Below are 17,483 nucleotides of genomic sequence, written 5' to 3'. Positions count from 1 at the left end.
CAAATGTGATCGCAGTGTAATTGCAGTCTTAGTTTACATTTGTTTTGATTGCTTGTCCTCCAAAATTGGCAAACAAAAGCTGCAACGTGACCTTCCCTTGTTGTCAACTCAATTGAAACTTTATTGTTACACTTGATTTTAAGTAATCCGTTATTGCGCTTTGGAGGTATTGATTTGCCTGTCTCGTGACTAGATTTAATTTTGGAGCCAGGTCAATATGTGCTGCGTGTAGCACGACTGACCTCAGAGGTGTGGAGAAGGACAACCTGAAGTGTTTAAGGTGCCACACTTTTGTTATATGTCTCCACACAGTGCACAAATATAACAAAATGCCCTCTATTGTTATTGATTCACTTAACTGTAGTGCAGTCAGTGTGGTTAGCAATTCTTAGGTGGATAAACAAGACAAAAATTAAACATATTTTTTCCTATAATTTAATTTCGTCCGTGCATAGGCTTGAATAGAAGGATTAATGATTCTTGCTAGGATGTAAACACCAGTCATGCCATTACCATTGCTGTTCCTCCCATCTAGCACTTACCATGCTACCAAATCCAATACTTTGCTTTGGACCCTAGAGACTTCTGCCATTGATTTACTAATGAGAAACAAGAAGAGAATGGGAGCACAACATTCTGATTTGTGAAGTTGCTTAACTGGTCTGTTTGCTAAACACCTGAAGAATCATTGCTAAACCTCCACACGACATGAAAAGATGACAAAATCATGCTTTTTACGTTGTTTTCTTTATATATATAAAATGAGCATTTTGATAGCACTTTTCAACATCAACATACCTCTTTGTTAAACACAATATTTGTATCCATAAAATCACATTTATCTGTATACATTTACTTCCGGCATAATACCGTGATAACATCTTTTGGTCATCTTACACATTCTTAAATATTCATATATTTTAATTAAACATCCTTGCAGAGTTCATACAGCAAAGTGGTGGAACCAAATAGCAAAGAAATTCAAATGGAAGAGCCTTTTATGAATGAATGTGGTCCATTCACGTGTCCATAGAGTGGCTTGAGTGAGAACAAGCAAGAAACACCAAAAGAGTCATCCACGTACTGTTACTGCATTCCTCACTGTCAAAAGTCAGCACCATGAGCACTAAAGCTGGATTCTCGGGACACGAGTAAAATTGTTGAAAACGCACATCTTCATCGTTGATCATCACATGACTCCAAAACAAGAACAGTTTGATATAGCAAGCCAGTGTTACGTTTACAAAAACAGAAGGTGGTGGGTAGCAGCCGTTACACAGGATTTATTGCAGTGCACACCAAACTTGAATGAACAACCGCCTTCTGATTTGTCTCACCTCAACCTGCATCTCATTGCGCAAACTTTATTTTCTCTTCTATTATGGCGGGGCGGATGAATGAGGACAATGCTGCATCTCAACATTGATTGGCGCAAAGTCATGCAACAAAACACACTACAATCCTAACGTTCACTCGCCCTATTTTTGTCTTCGAGAGTATTACAGTTCTCGCTCGAGACCTTTTTTGCAAGCAGACATCTCCCTGAAAAGGTGCTGTCCATGAAAAATATGGCCTTTTTATATCAATGTTAAACACAGATCAACGACCCAAATGCACAATAGTCTCACAGAAACAGTATACAGGTATATACAGTACATAAAACACAATATAATCTGCTTTTTTTCTTCGTTTTCTTTTAGAATTCTTGTGGTACTTTCAGTGCAATAGGAGAGAGACCTTGTGTGATGGTCTACTGCAGTGTCATCTGGCTCATGTTGTTCAAGTAAACTGATGAGGTTGAGGTGGCTAAGACTACAACACTATGGCGGACCAAAACTGCCAAAATTAAAAATAAACAAATAAATGACTAAATAAATAAATAAATGACAAAAAATGAAAATAAAAATGGATTTAAAAAATATAATTAAAAAAAGTAATAATAATAATAATAATAATAAATGTGAGAACAGCGGATTTTTATTGATTTATATTTAATTCTATTTATATATTTATTTTTGCATTTATTTCAACATTTATTTCATATTTATTTCAGTGCTGTCAAAGTTAAAGCATTAACTAATTAATTAATCACAAAAAATTACCGCATTAATCATGTATTAACTCAGATTAATCACACTATTAATTTTGACAGCGAATGGTTACGTTAAAGATAGCAGGTTGTGTTTGAACATTAAACATAGCTACATGCATTAAAGTAAAGCATTTAATAAATGTTTGTGTATGACGTTCAGAATATTTGTTCATGTCAAAATATTGTGGTCATTTTTTTCCCCCCATTTTAAATTATGCAAGTAAGTAACTGATTAGAAAAAGAGGAGGATGGGCATGTGCAGTGTTAAAAAATGTTGAAGACGTCCTCATAACATTAAATGTCGAAAGAATTAACACGTAACAGGTGTTCTTCAAATTTGGTAGGCAAAAAATAAAACCCTTTTTAATTAAGTAATAATAATAAGTGATTAAAAGTGATTAATCATGATTAATTACACAAGTTCTAAGATGTGATTAATCTAATTAAAAATGTAATCGTTTGACAGCTCTAATTTTTATTTTTATTTTTTTAATCTCTTTATTTTTGTATTTGTTATTTTCGTTGTTTTTTATGGCTATATATATTTGTTGTTGTTATTATTTCCATTTATATGTATTTTATTGTTTAATTATATTTTTATATCCATATTTATTTTCAATTTTAGCCATTTATTTATTTATTTAGTCTTTAATTTATTTTTGAATTTTGGCAATTTTGGTCCTCCATACAACACAGGCCTGCAGCTTCCTATGCAACCTTTCTACACTGACTGTAGATGTCATAGGAAGTGTGTGAGAATCTAACATGGACTCCCCTTTACACCGGCCGTTAGAAACTAAAACTGCCGTACAACTAGAATACACAGAATGGATTCATCTATCGCGAATGTTGGATTGTGCAATCTTTGATGGAATATTGAACATATTCTCTTAAGAGTAGCCTCGCTCCGAGTACATCTTCCCGGCCGGTTCCTGGACATACTCTTCCGTCTTATCCCAGTCCTGCACCCATCCTCCATTGAGTTGTGCAGTGGCTCCGTAGCTTTTAGCGGGGCCGCCCATGGCGCCGTAACCCTGCGTGATGTCACCTGTCTCTTCGGCCAGCTCGTCCTCATCAATGAAGCCGCACTTCTCGTCGCTTGTCTCCTCCGGGTCGGCCCATGGCTGTTTTTCCCCGGATGCGAAGATCCCATAGAACACCACGCCCCCATAATGCACCAGCGAGGCAATGAGGAAGACATACTGCCACTCTTCCCGAGTCTGGGAGCAAAAATAGTGGTTAGACTTTGTCACAATTTTTAAGCTGATTTAATAGTTGCCAAATGCCAACACTGCAACAATGTAGTAGGATTTAATACCAAAAGAAATTGCACAAAAATAGATTAACACATTTTTTTTTGTCTTAAGATCGCAAGATGCTGACTGAATGCACTTGCTTGTTAAGTTTCAGAGTAGAAGCCATTGCATTAGCATTCTGATCGCTACCTGGCAGAACCAAAATAGCTCACCTTATTCTTTGTCATGGCTCCCACGATTAGAGGGCAGACCATCCCTGACAGGGTGCCCACGCCATTGGAGATGCCCATGAGGATGCTGGCGTAGCGTGGAGCGATGTCTAAATGGTTGACGTTGAAACCTACAAACAGAAGTTTGCATTGAAATTTTCAACCACCCGTAAATGGTGGGTTCAAATACAAATTGCAAATTACATTTTATTTTATTTTATTTATTTTTTTTTGACTAAGTGGAGTTTTTGTACCCTTTACTCCTCAGTTTGACAAGATCATGTGCTACTGATTTTAATTGTTAAAGATCTGGATTGCTTGAGATCTTTAGGACTTATAAGACGGGGGAAAAAAAACAGACAACATGCCGAAACATGAACTGAGGAGGATTTACGTTGATGACGTGACACGTTAGGAGAAAAAAGATATTCGCTATGACCTGATTTAAAGATTTGTTGTTTGAGGTCGGCTGCAAGAATGATTAATGGCGGATATGTTGTCTTTTGCCACCTGCTTTGGCGTTTCAAAAATCTCTGTCTAATCGTTGTTTCATATGAACAGGTATGGTGTACTTTTTTTTTTTTTTTTTTTTTAATTATCCTTAGCTAATTTAGCATTTTCAATTAGGTTCCCATAGCTTTGTTAACATTGTGAAGGAAATAGTTGTTTTGGTAGTTCAAAGGCTTGAGCCAACGCTAGTTAGCACTTGTTTGAGAGAAGTAAATGTTTGTTTTATTGTGCCAAGTTATCAAAATGGGTGTTGTATACACTTGACGGTATTTTTTTTTTTTTTTAATTTAGTAAATTTTAAATGCTAATTTAATGCTTTAGCTAATTTAGCATTTTCTATTTAGTACCTTCACAATGTTAGCAAAGCTATGGGAACCGGTTGTTTTGATAGTTTAACAATACTTGTTTGAGAGAAGTAAATGTTTGTTTTATTGTGCCAAGTTATCAAAATGGGTGTTATATACACTTGACAGTAAAAAAAAAAACAAATAAAAAAAAAAAAAAAAAACAGTAAATTTCAGAGCACATTAATGTAGAATGTAGCTTTGGTGAGAGACTCGTAGGGAGAAGTGAAGTCAAGACTACTGTATATCTAAATCTTGCTAGCAGTAAGAAAACGACAAACTTAGCTTTTACAGGTAAAGCAGTCACATCACTACTTCTACTTTTACCACAGTATTTTTTAATTTTATTTTTTACTCAAGTAGAATGTAACAACATTTCACCATCTGTGCCTAGAACATAAACTGGATTTACTTCAAATCTCACCTGATATTGCAAAGCCACTAAAGCCCACCGCGAGCACCAAGAAGGAGATAGCTATCCCCTTACTGTGCGAATAACCCACCACGAGGAGAAGGGTGGCCTCCATTCCGAATCCTAAAATCAGCCAGACACATGGTGAACTGAAGCAAACTTGTCATCGCTTCACTATTTACACGCATACACTAGCCCACCTCCACAGTTCATGATCTTGCGGACCGTCGTGGTGGACATGATGTTGTGCGTACGCAGGTAGTCGGCTAACTGGCCTCCTAGGGGCACGATGATGGTCATGACCAAGTGGGGGAGCGCTGACACGATTCCAACCTGGGAAGCACACATGAAAAAAGAAAAATGACCCTTTCCGTGCTGGGGTCTAATGTCTGGGCTGTATATCACCCTCAGCAATCACACTCTCCTCCTCAGCCTGAATCACAGCTGCCAGACAAGCTTGATTCATGCTTGTCTCACATGAGGGAGACGAGATTATTCCGTTTGAAGATGAGACAGTCACTGATTAGGACACCACAAATCTAACAAGCACTTCAACTCCAAATTTGTTTCTGTTTCAGTACAGTTGAGTGTCTCTTAAAGGGAAACATTAGACCATTAGTTTTATAGCCTTACCTTGCTTATTTCAAAGCCAAACACCTCTTCAAAGTATGCAGGCTGGCTGATGAGGAGCAGATAAAAGGTCCAGCTCCTGCAGAAGTTTGCCACAATAATTGCATAGACGGGCATGGAGGTGAAGAACTTTCTCCAGGGAGTCTTGAATTTCTGATTAAGAATGGGGGTTGGGGGGGAGAAAGATTGTCAGGGTGTTATGCATGCAGAGTTACACAAATTACTGGACTGAGATGGAGAAGTGACCTCCATGGCACCCATCAGCTGGGCACTTTCGCCGATGCTCTCCTCGATGTAACGGCGCTCCTCCTCTGTGATGGTCGGGTGCTCGGCCGGGCTCTCATAGGACACCATGATCCAGAAGATGTACCAGACTAAACCAAAGGAACCTGCGAGGATTGAACGGGCCAATGGTGAGATACAACGAACAACGTTTATACATGAGTCAATATCATGCCTTTGAGACTTCCTCAATGAGTACAAGCTCTATAGAAAATGCATGTGAGAATGGTTGGGTTTTTATTTCATGATCACTGATGCCTCAGCAAAGAGCTGCAAGGGTACTGACAGTGAGAGTTACCATTGCTATCATAAGTTGTATGTTAGAAGGCTCAAAATACGCTAACATTGCAGTTTGTGAGTGAAAATGTGCATTTTACACCTCATTTTAAAAAACACACTGAATAGCAAATCTGTGAGTCACAGGTTTATTTATTTATTTATTTATTCATTTATTTTTAGATAATTGAACCACAGCATGATTTGGTTTCCTACACGCAGACGTAGGCGGCCAGGGGCTTCGGCTGGCTACTAGTGCGGCTAAACACGTCGCGGAGTCACTTCTAAGTCAGTAATCATCGCCTCCATGGCGGCGAATAAGCAACATTTCTAAGTATTGTTAGCATGTAGGGATGATATGTAGTAATTAACAGAAGACAGAAAGGTCATGCTAATTGCTAAGCTAACCTAAGATTAGCATGGAAACAGGAAACACAATAATTACATCAGTTTGGTCCCACCCTCAACAGACTAAAATTTACACTTGATAGATTAAATTTTACCAACAGAATTTTTAGTGTATACGAGAGAATTTGCTTACACCATGAAAAAAAAAAAAAATTCACTCAGAAATTCTATGTACATTTTGCAAGGAGAGATTTTGGCAAAATGTTACTAGTTTATTTAAAAACAATAACAACAAAAAAAGTTACGTAAAGGTTGAGGAATGAACTCGACCTTTAGTTTGCGAGGCTGCCACGCTACCACCTGAGCTTTACTACCACTACTGTTTGCTTATATCCAAAAGAAACTCTTGGAGTTACGAAGATTCCAGCTGATGAGTGATATACAAACACACAGTAGGAGCTGTATGGCTCAGGATTAGCTGTCTCCCAACCTGAAATTGTGGTTTTGTTCCTTAACACTTGAGTCACTTTTTTTTTTTAAGTGTAAGTTGTTTAGAGTGGGACCAAATAAACTGTTTCAAGAGAAATTTGTTCTACAGAATTTACTGTGCCTCATATATGATCACCGACTGCTGTATATATGTCATTGCGACATTAAAGTTGCTCCTCAAATGAAGTCATTGATTTACAAAACTTCTCATCAAACAACAACAAAAGTTATTTAGGGCTTTGCGGTAAATGAGATGACAGATTCACTAACCGTACACATAGAAGACGGATGACCATCCTGTGTACTGCACCAGAATTCCAGCCAGTGGCATGGCTATGACCGCACCAGCGTAGGATCCTGCACAGGACAAATACTGTCAGACAGCAGAATATCATCCCTGGCTGCTTTATTCATACGAATGCTCTTGTTGACATTGTTACGTCTCCAGCAGATGTTTACACACATCAGAAGATGATTAATATTTTGCAATCATAAACCCAAGTATGTCGTTGATGGAAGACATTTCCGGACATGCTAATGGTGCGTTGTCAAGTACCACAGAACGAGATGGTTGCCAGACGACTCCTTTCCAGTGGAGGAGCCCATTTACTCCAGATTCCATGACACGCTGGATAAGTCACTCCCTGCAAACGGAAACATCGCTCTGCTCAGTTTTCAGTGACACAGTCAGTCAAGTATTTCTTTAAAGTCTCTCAAAATGAAAATAATTGTCTTCTAAATCTCACACAACACAGAAAAGAGTGTTGTTCACAACCCTGCCAAAAGTGAATGAATTGCCAAAAGTGAGCCTTCATAATCATGACAAATCAAGCCATTCTCTCCACTCTTGAATAGTGTGGAAGTGTCACCTGAATGCGCTTAAACAATGCCCCTCTCAACTGTCATTCAAATCCCACTTCTATGACCAGGAAAATGTGTTGTGGCGTAAAATCTACTTAACGTGGAATGCAACCTTAAACATTTCTCGACAATAATGTTATATGTGACCTAAACATGACATTCTGATTATTATTATTACATTTGTGGAATATGAGTTATGCAGCAAAATCCAGCTGTTATTAAAGGGATACTTGACTCATTGAACAATTTTCAGCAGTGAAAAGTTAATATTTTGTCCAGAATGAATTTGATAACTAAATTATTTTTCATGTACAATTAATACCTTACAGGTAACAGCCAATCATGGCTCATCTGTTTTCTGAGTTTGACAGTAAATTGAGCCATGATTGGTCGTTACCTACTTCCTCAGCACGGGTGATGTCATCATCAGTCGACAACAAGTTGAAAAAATACTTTTTAAAGGTATTGGACACGAAAGATAATGAAGTTACCACATTGATTAGGGACAAAATATTCACTTTTTACTGCTGAAAATGGCTCAATTAGTCAAGTATCCTTTTAATCCATCTTGGTGTCGGCCATTTTGCTACTTCCTGTCGACTGAAGATGATCATAGTTGCTCAGGGCTCAGGCAACGACCAATCACAGCTCACCTGTTTTCTGAAGCTGCGCTGTGATTGGTTGTTACCTGAGATCTGAGCAACATTGATGTCATTTTCACTCGACAGAAAATGGCAAAATGGCCGCCCCCTGTAATGGATAAAGATGGCTGGATTTTGCTGCTTAGCTCATATTCCACTAATGCAATATTAACCAGAATACCATATTTAGTCTAGTGGGGCGGCATGGAGCATATTGTCAAAAAAAAAATGGGGTTGACTTCCCCACTCTATCATCACAAGGTTCTTCCATGACGCAACAACGGGGCACTCTAAAGCAGCCAGAACTAAGTCTTTTCAAGTCAACAGGTTGAAGTCCAAGTGAAGTCAGAAGTCATTGTTGTTAACTCGTTCAATGCCAGCCATTTTAGAAAATTTCAAAATTTTTAAAACCCATGTGATATTACGTTCAATAATTATATATAAACCGAATCTACCAAATGACAGAATAGACTCCCTACATTTTTTCACTTCCCGTTCTTTTATAATTGACAGTAGAAAATTGTAGGTTTGCCAAAATACAGCCATTTCTCCCATGGACTCTGAAACTGTGTATATTTCGTATAAAATGGGGCAATGATGTCATCTACGGGTGGTTGGGCATTAGCAAAGTTGTTTCCAAGTTTGACATTTACTGTGGAGCATAATTAGATTATCCCCCATTTATCCCCGCTCAAAAAATATAACTGACAAATATACTTGTCAAAGGCAGTGAATGAGTTTTAATGTCCAAGTTGAGTCGCAAGTTGAGTCCAATTTAGTCACATGACTCGAGTCCACACCTCTGCAAATTGGAACTGATAACAAAGTGCGACATGGTTGTAGGCTTGTAGCTGACCTCTCTAATGTAGACTAATAGGTGAAGTGTGAGTCCATACAAATTCAAGCAGACTGCCACTTGATGGAGAAAAAAAAAATCATCATTAAATCTTCATTAGCCACTAAGTGGCATCCAATCAACTATTGATAGACACAAATTGCTGGGGCTTGCAAAGGGAGACGAGCCCAAATGCTAATGTTTAATTTGCACTAATAAGTGGATGCTGAGCCGGGCACAGCCGTTTCTCGCCCTCTCTCATGGTCACGAAGCGCCATTGAAATGTGGCCGAACAAAACAACATAACCTTCAGTCTGATAATAGCAAATGAATCTTTCTATGGAGCCGCGTGCATTAAGTGTTTTTGCCCAGAGATCTTTTGTTCTGTGCGAACATTTGGAGGAGTTCACCATATAAGCCCTCTTTGTTGACCACTCTGGCAACCTTCTGCTCTACTATGAAAGGATTGATCCATTATGGAAACAAAAGGTGATTAAATAGAAAATGTCAGCACACTAGCACTCGATAATGAGACATAGTTTTGTTGTTTTTAATTTCAGGACAATATGGAACAGTACCTCAACCAAGCCTTGTAATATCCTGACAAAGATGACACATCCGTAGTGCGCACGGGCTGCAGAAGGGATGAACATGTTCAGGGTGGATGTCAGCACAATTGCAGCCCCGAAAACTCTGCACGGAAAAGGCAGTTGGATGTTAACAAACATTACTCAACACAACAGAGTACAGTGGAAGGTCCAGTTTCAAAATCTCATTAATAATCAGTGGCCTAACACAAACAGATGGATAAGGTTGTTTTTTGTTGTTGTTGTTTTTTGTTTTTTTTGAGAAAAATATCGTTCTACTGTAAAAGAAAAAAAAATTACATGTAATTAAATGATTCTACTTTATTCTCAGAATTCTGATTTTAAAAGTGAGAATTCTCACGATAAATAAAGATGACTTGAATTTAATCCAATCTCAGAATTCAAACTTTAAAGTGAGAATTCTGACTTTAATCTCAGTTTTTTTTAGTAAGAAAAATACCACTTTACAATAAAAAAATAAAATAAAATAAATACTAATAATAAAAAAAAGGAAATTATGGAAGTGTATTAGGGCCAGTGAAGAGGGAAAAAAAAGGTTGTCAGGATTCTGACTTTATTCTCAGAATTTTGATTTTAGAAGTGAGAATTCTCAGTACAAATAAAGATGACTTGACCTGATTTGAATCCAATATCAGAATTCTGAGAATAAGGTCAGAATTCTGACTTTATTCTGACTATTCTATTCTATTCTATTCTATTCTATTCTATTCTATTCTATTCTATTCTATTCTGACTTTCGAGTCAGAATTCTCACTTTAAATTGAGAATTCTGACTTTAATCTCAGAATTTTGACTTTAAACTCCGAATTCTGAGAGTGAATTAAACTCAAGTCATCTTTATTTATACTGAGAATTCTCACTTTTAAAATCAGAATTCGGAGAATAAAGTCTAATTATCAGATGAAAATCGGAATTCTCACTGTAAAGTCAGAATTCTGAAAACAAGTCAGAATCCTGCCAACCCCCCCCCCCCCCCCCCACCCCCACCCCCCACCCCCCCACCCTTTACTGGCCCTAATCCTCTTCTGTATGAAATAATTAATGAATTGAACAGTTTTTGCCACATTTTTGATTAGGGTTTAATGGACATTGTGCTACTCCTTCTGGTTTAGCACATGGAGGAAGTGTTGCAGTTTACATGTATTTCAGTTCACTTTGTTTAATACTTAGTTTGACAGTAAATTTCAATTGGAAATAGCGATAAACAGCTTGAATCCTCTTTCTTTGAACTGTATAGTGAGTTGAGCTCACTGAAGAGCTTTATATATGTATTTATTTATTTATTTATTTATTTACGTATTGTTGCAAATGTGTGGTTTTGAGGTTACAATGGCGAACAATTAACTAGTTTGTGCGGCATCATAAGCATACATGAGATTTCCAAATGCAACCACAATTAGGGAACCCACGAGTGCGAGCTCTGCTGTTCCTGGTCTCGATTTTTGTCAAATAAATCTACCCTAAAAAAAAATGTGACTTACACTCCATAGCAGCTTATAGATGGTTTTTTTTCTTCATTTTTGACTGGTGCGACTTATTCTGAAAAATACGGTCATTATGACTTTAATAACTGCAATATTGTATGTTCGTGACTCTGGCACGTATAAATTTTGTCTGAACGTGAACCTAGACCTGAAGTTAACTTCTTTTTGTCGTGTTTAATTGTATGTCCATCCATCCATCCATTTTCTTGACCGCTTATTCCTCACAAGGGTCGCGGGGGCTGCTGGCGCCTATCTCAGCTGGCTCTGGGCAGTAGGCGGGGGACACCCTGGACTGGTTGCCAACCAATCACAGGGCACACGGAGACGAACAACCATCCACACTCACACGCACACCTAGGGACAATTCGGAGCGCCCAATTAACCTGCCATGCATGTCTTTGGAATGTGGGAGGAGACCGGAGTACCCGGAGAAGACCCACACGGGCACGGGGAGAACATGCAAACTCCACCCAGGAAGGTCCGAGCCTGGACTCGAACCGGAGACCTCAGAACTGGGAAGCGGACGTGCTAACCACTCGACTACCGTGCCGCCCTTAATTGTATGTATTCATGTTAATTTTATTTATGCCACAATACAAATCCTTCAAGTAAGTCATTCTGATTTATTTTTCTTAATTTTTGCATGGAAACTTGAGAAACAGAGGAAAAAAAGAATTGACCTTGCAGCAAAATAATTATTTTTCCATTTTTTAAAAACTTGGGATACATAGTGTTCCACTGTACAACGTGATTATTTATATTCCACACCGCATACTGACGTTAAAAAAAAAGAAAAGCAAAAAAACACAAACACAGATGCTGCTTTTAACGCACATAAATCAATCTTAAATGGATGCTATACATACAGGAAAGGGAAAGGGAGAGAAGGAGGTGTTTGCAGCAGAAGGCGTCTGTGGGCTCATCTTACTTGGCAATATGATGCGACTCAAACATTTGCTCCTCTGCTACTTGCAGCAATATTGCTCTTTTCTTCAGCTTTTACATATATATATATATATATATATATATATTATACCATTCAAACGAGTCCATACTGGCTGTTCTTGAAAATACATGCGGTGTGCATACGCTCAGATACCTGTTTAGGTCATCTGTCCCACTGTTTGTTTGCACAACGATGATTATATAGAATGCACTTAATTTAGTATTATCCCATATTGCTCTTCTATCCAATTGTCCCTGTTGAATGAATTCAAGAAATCATCCCACAGTTATTAGTCGCAGCCGCATTTCACACAGGGCTTTGGCTGGTGCGGTCGCCATGCCTACATGTGAACATAAAGGATTAGACACGGCGCCTCCCACGGGAGCTCATTAACATGGAGGGAGGCTGGAGGCACGCCTGGCGGGCGTCGGACAAATCCTCACGTTTGCTTCCTTCACGACACAAGCTCACGTGACCATGGCTGATATTTTTTATTGTTTAACTTGCGGGGATGAAATGTATATGCTTTGTTTTGTTTTTTGTTTTGCCACAAAATTTGGTACACCTGAAGTATCCATGCTGAATGTGTATCATTTAGTCAGTGCTTTTAGCCTTATTATACTAAAAAAAAAACACACAAAAACAAAACAGTACTGCATTAGAAACAGCATCAGTATGATGCAGTACAGTTCTCTACCACTACAATATACATCCACAGTGATAGGCACATTGTCAACCCCATGTAGGGTGCTTGAAAAATACACAGGAACTAGAATTTAGAAGTATAAATGCCATTAATTTCAATTGCAATTTTAAGGTAAACGCTATTACAGTATTGGGGTTCTTTAAAATTATCTGTTTGGAGTAATTCTATCAAATGTACTAGTGGTATTGTGACTTCTTATTGGTATCACTGACTAAAGATGTAAGGAAACCGGCAATATCTCGATATTAAAATTGATAATATCGTTGTCATGTCACGATATTACAAGCAGCATAAAAAAGGCCAGGTTGAATTCCATTGTGCAGTTCTAGCACCCTCTGGTGGTTAGGTCATAAGTGCAGTTTAATTTTAATTGTGAATATTTTGGCCATTGCAGCTGGTTTCACTCCCTTAAATCAGTCATACAAGCAAATATTTTTCAACATCTCCATAAAAAAACAAAAAAAACAAAAAACACGACTTTCGCCTGCTTCGGCTGAACACAGCATTAAGTACATAGGTCAAGCCTATTTTTTTGTCACTGCTTTTATTATGTACAAAAATACAATATTGTGCTTTTATTTTATCCAATATGAGTTTTTTAAAACAATATTGTATTTATGCAGAATCGTGAGCTCTTTTTTTATATCGCAAACCTCCCCACAATATGATAATTATCATATTGTAAGGTAGGGATGTAACGATAACGGCAATATTGTGATATCGCGATATTAAAACTGCCACAATATATCGTCATTGTTAAGTCACAATATTAAAAGCAGCACATCTTTTTAAAAAGTCAGTTTACTTTCAATTTGTGCAGTTCGAGCACCCATGGTGGCTAGTTGTTTTGAGTGCAGTTTAATTTTCACAAGGCATGTTTTGGCCCTTCGAAATTTAATAGAAGAATTTACAATATTGTGAACTTTTTTTGTATCGCCAACATCCCCACAATATCGTTATAGTTATCGTATTGTGACCTTCATGTCGTGATAATATCGTATCGTGATGTTTGAATATTGTTAAATCCCTATTGTGAGGTTCATATTGTAATATTTATCATATTGTGATATTTGGATATCTTACATTTTGGTTCAATTCTGTTCATTTAGTTAAATGTGATATGTTTAAAAATAATAATTTGATAAGTGTCTTCATATATCAAATGTCATTCATGTTTAATAATGACTTAGAATTAAATGTAATTGCAGCAATTTTGTTGTTTCAGAATATGTCAAACTTGTTGTCCGTAGCTCTCAATTTCACAAAAGGTTTGGTGATGTATAATCTTAATTGATTTTTTTTTTCCTTGCAATACTTTTCTGACACATCTGCTCATATTTGGACACACATATGTTTGTATTTATATTTGGAAATGTATTATATTGAGTTTTGTAAGCTAAATGAGAAACACTTTTACACACAATAATAAAATACACCATGTACTGTTTATAATTTAACTTTTTTTTTTTTGTTAGAAACAATGAAAGTTTCTAATGTGTGACATGATGTACAAACAAATTGTCTGACCTGTTGGCAGCCAGTCTGGAAGAAATGTATCCTCCTGGAATTTGGGTGACGATGTAACCCCAGAAGAAAGAACCATGGATCATCCCCACCGTCTCGGGGTCCCAGTTAAATTTGGCTTTCTGTCACAAACAAAAGAATATGAACATATCCCAGTGGACGAGTGATGTGCAAATACGAAGAATGGATTCCCCAAAGTGGGGAGGGAGTCCAATCTGTCGATTCCACAACACACGCGCACCTCCTTAATGATGATCTTGCCGTTCTGGTGGATGGTGCTGTTGTTGACCATGCTGACGATGGCCACGCCCAGATTGCAGCGGATGCCGAAGGAGATGCAGAAGCCCAGGCCGCTCAGCATGGCGATGATGTACCTGCGCGGGAGTCCGAAACACGTGCAGTCGCACAGGGGCCCCCTGCGGCCCTGCTCGGCCTGGGGCCGCCCATCCTCGGTCAGCTCGATGGCCTCGCCGGTCTGCTGCCGCTTCTCTAAACGCCTGCGTGCAGATGGATGCACGGGGCGGTTAACAAAAAAAAAAAAAAAAAAAACGAAGAAAAAGAAAGAAAAGGATAAATAAACATTTGCCGTTTAGCCAATTATAGGCAAATGGGATAAGAAAATTTACAGAATGTGCATATATGGAATTTTATATTTAAATTGCAACGTACTGCCTCAAAAATGCACACTTTTTTTTTCGTTTTATTGAAAATTCTATTCATTTCCACCAAAGAAAGGCAATGACCTTCAAACCGCATTGCAGCAACAATAGCTCACTGCGGTATTTTTTCACCGGGTAAATATGCCTTTTAAATATATTTCTACAAAACATGACGTCTAAGTGCGGCTCTGTTACTCTGAGAATGAAAAGATTGTATTAAAATAGCAAAGATGTAAAATTGTGCAGGCCCTAGAGAAAATGGGCCTTCAGCAGATTTTTTTTTTCACACGTTTGAGTCACGTTTTTTTTTCTTCTCAGAAACAAATGATTGTTTTAAAACTGATTAAATATGTGCAGGTTTTGAGAGAAAATAAGGGAGGAAAGAACGCTTATATGATTTTATTTTCACGTACAAAATTCGTCTCCAAATAATTTGGAAAGAATTTGCTTTGCAATGTCCCGACACTTAAAAAAAAAAAAAAAAAAAAAAAAACAATACTTGATTTGACTGGCATCGATTGTGCATTAATGCAGACGTTCATAGATATCATGGCAGACTTTGGGTCACGACTGCATGCGTGTGTTTCGTTCATGAAAAAAAAAAAAAAGACGCACAGCTGGTGGTGCTGGAGGGGGGTTATCCTCCTGGGAAATATGATCCTTAAATATTCGCGTGCTCTCTACATCCTGACATTCATAAATGATAATTCCCATGCACCTGATTTATTTATTTCGGAATAAACTGACAAATTGTGCCGATTTTTATTATCCCTAAAATGGCATTTTTTGTTCGCTTTCAAACATGCCTATAAATAATAGAAATCCACCTTACCTGTACAGACTTCCGAGGGCCTTTCCCGCAATTTGTTTTAGTCCCTCTTTACTCATTGGAACAGCTCCCTCTTTTTTCTCAGGCTCCATTTCGCTCCCAAAAAATAATGATCTGCACGATTATTCTAATATAATTAACGCAAGTACATATTGCTAGTATAATCCGAATAATTCCACTTTTCTTGTGTTTCCCCCAAAAGAAACGTCTCAATATCCTGGAGCTCCAACAGATTAAGGAGAGGACGAAGACGCTCGGCGTGCAAAAGACTTGCTTCCACAGTCACAAAGCGGCGCTCCAGTAAGTCCGTTTTTGCCTTGCGCAGTCTCTTAATCCGCGCAGAGCCATTTTTTAAGATCCAACGGCCGATGTAGAAAGACGAGCGTGACAAGTTGTCAAGGGGGCGGGGGAGGAACTTCGTGGGGGGGATATTGGAGAGGGATGCAGCGAGGAGGTCCGGGTCCGAAGTGGGAGAATCTTTCAGCACCACGGACAGAGAAAGAGCGCGCCACCTGTGTGTAGCCGGAGCCCCGCCCACTCGTGACCAATTCTTTACGTCGAGTATGCTACTTTTTTTTCCTTCTTTTTCTTAGCCCTCCTCCCTGCCGAAGGTGGTCTAACGATGAGTAACCATGAATCACAGAGAAAGCAACTCCATGACGCTTTGCTCACGTTAAAAAAAACTGGAAAGCAGAAACCCCAAATCAGTGAATCTGCGAAAATGAAGCAATGATGGTTCATAGTATCCTGCCCAATATCATGAGATCAAAAGCAACTAAGTTTTTTTTTTTTTTTTTTTAATAATTGTTGCCTTGATTGAACAGATGAATAAGCTGTAGAAAGCTTCCCCCACCCCACCAAAAAAAATAATAATAAAATCCCTAGGTGAAGATGCCTATGCAGAACATATAAATACAACATTAATTTGTACCATTTCAATAAATGTGTACAATAGTCATAAAATATAAATAAATTAGTGGCATTGTTAAACGCCTCTTAGGCTTTGTAAAGGGACAGTGTGTATAGAAATTTTTGCCATCTAGTGTTGAACTAATAGAATGCAACGACCAAAGCTCGAAGTGCGTTTGAAAATTGGTAAACTGGCAAAAGCCAGATTGATATTTTGAATCACTCAAAGGAGTTTTTCCACAATATCATTCTTGGACTGCTCCACTGTGATCGGATCGGGAAAGGCGGGATATTCAATGCAATATTTCGAGGTGATTGGGCAATGCAGCAGCTTTTGACCAATGACGACCACGGATGAAAATGTATGTTAAAAAAAAAAAAAAAAAAAAAACACAAACGTATTTTCCAGATATGCTTAAATCACCTCTCATTGTTCTTCTTTCAAAAAGGAAACTGTGGGTAATTCTGCAAGAACAGAATTACTGCAATTGCAGCATGAGCAGAGCGAATAGAGTACACATACACGTTACTGTATATGCATGCCACCCCTGTTTTTGTCTGCCAGGTGAGAAGAGCGTGCCAATGTGTTAACCACACCCACTAGTGCGAGCAAACACTGACTAGGAAGTGGCA

At 38.2% G+C, this 17,483-nt stretch overlaps 1 protein-coding gene across 1 annotated transcript; it reads right to left on the bottom strand.

Annotated features, from left to right (window-relative positions):
- Positions 1-728: 728 nt before the first annotated feature.
- On the bottom strand, positions 729-16,396 carry slc17a6a (solute carrier family 17 member 6a). Its single transcript, XM_077516089.1, has 12 exons — positions 15,945-16,396; positions 14,695-14,950; positions 14,457-14,575; positions 9,764-9,878; positions 7,405-7,492; positions 7,119-7,205; positions 5,700-5,842; positions 5,457-5,606; positions 5,024-5,156; positions 4,836-4,946; positions 3,561-3,688; positions 729-3,312 (listed from the first exon to the last, which is right to left on the bottom strand). Exons 1-12 carry the CDS (start codon positions 16,031-16,033, stop codon positions 2,983-2,985), a joined length of 1,749 nt encoding a protein of 582 aa, XP_077372215.1. The 5' UTR covers positions 16,034-16,396; the 3' UTR covers positions 729-2,982.
- Positions 16,397-17,483: the final 1,087 nt, after the last annotated feature.

Source organism: Festucalex cinctus, chromosome 3 (assembly GCF_051991245.1).
Source record: "Festucalex cinctus isolate MCC-2025b chromosome 3, RoL_Fcin_1.0, whole genome shotgun sequence".
Taxonomy (NCBI): Eukaryota; Metazoa; Chordata; class Actinopteri; order Syngnathiformes; family Syngnathidae; genus Festucalex; species Festucalex cinctus.
This window is presented reverse-complemented; position numbering and strand designations above follow the sequence as displayed.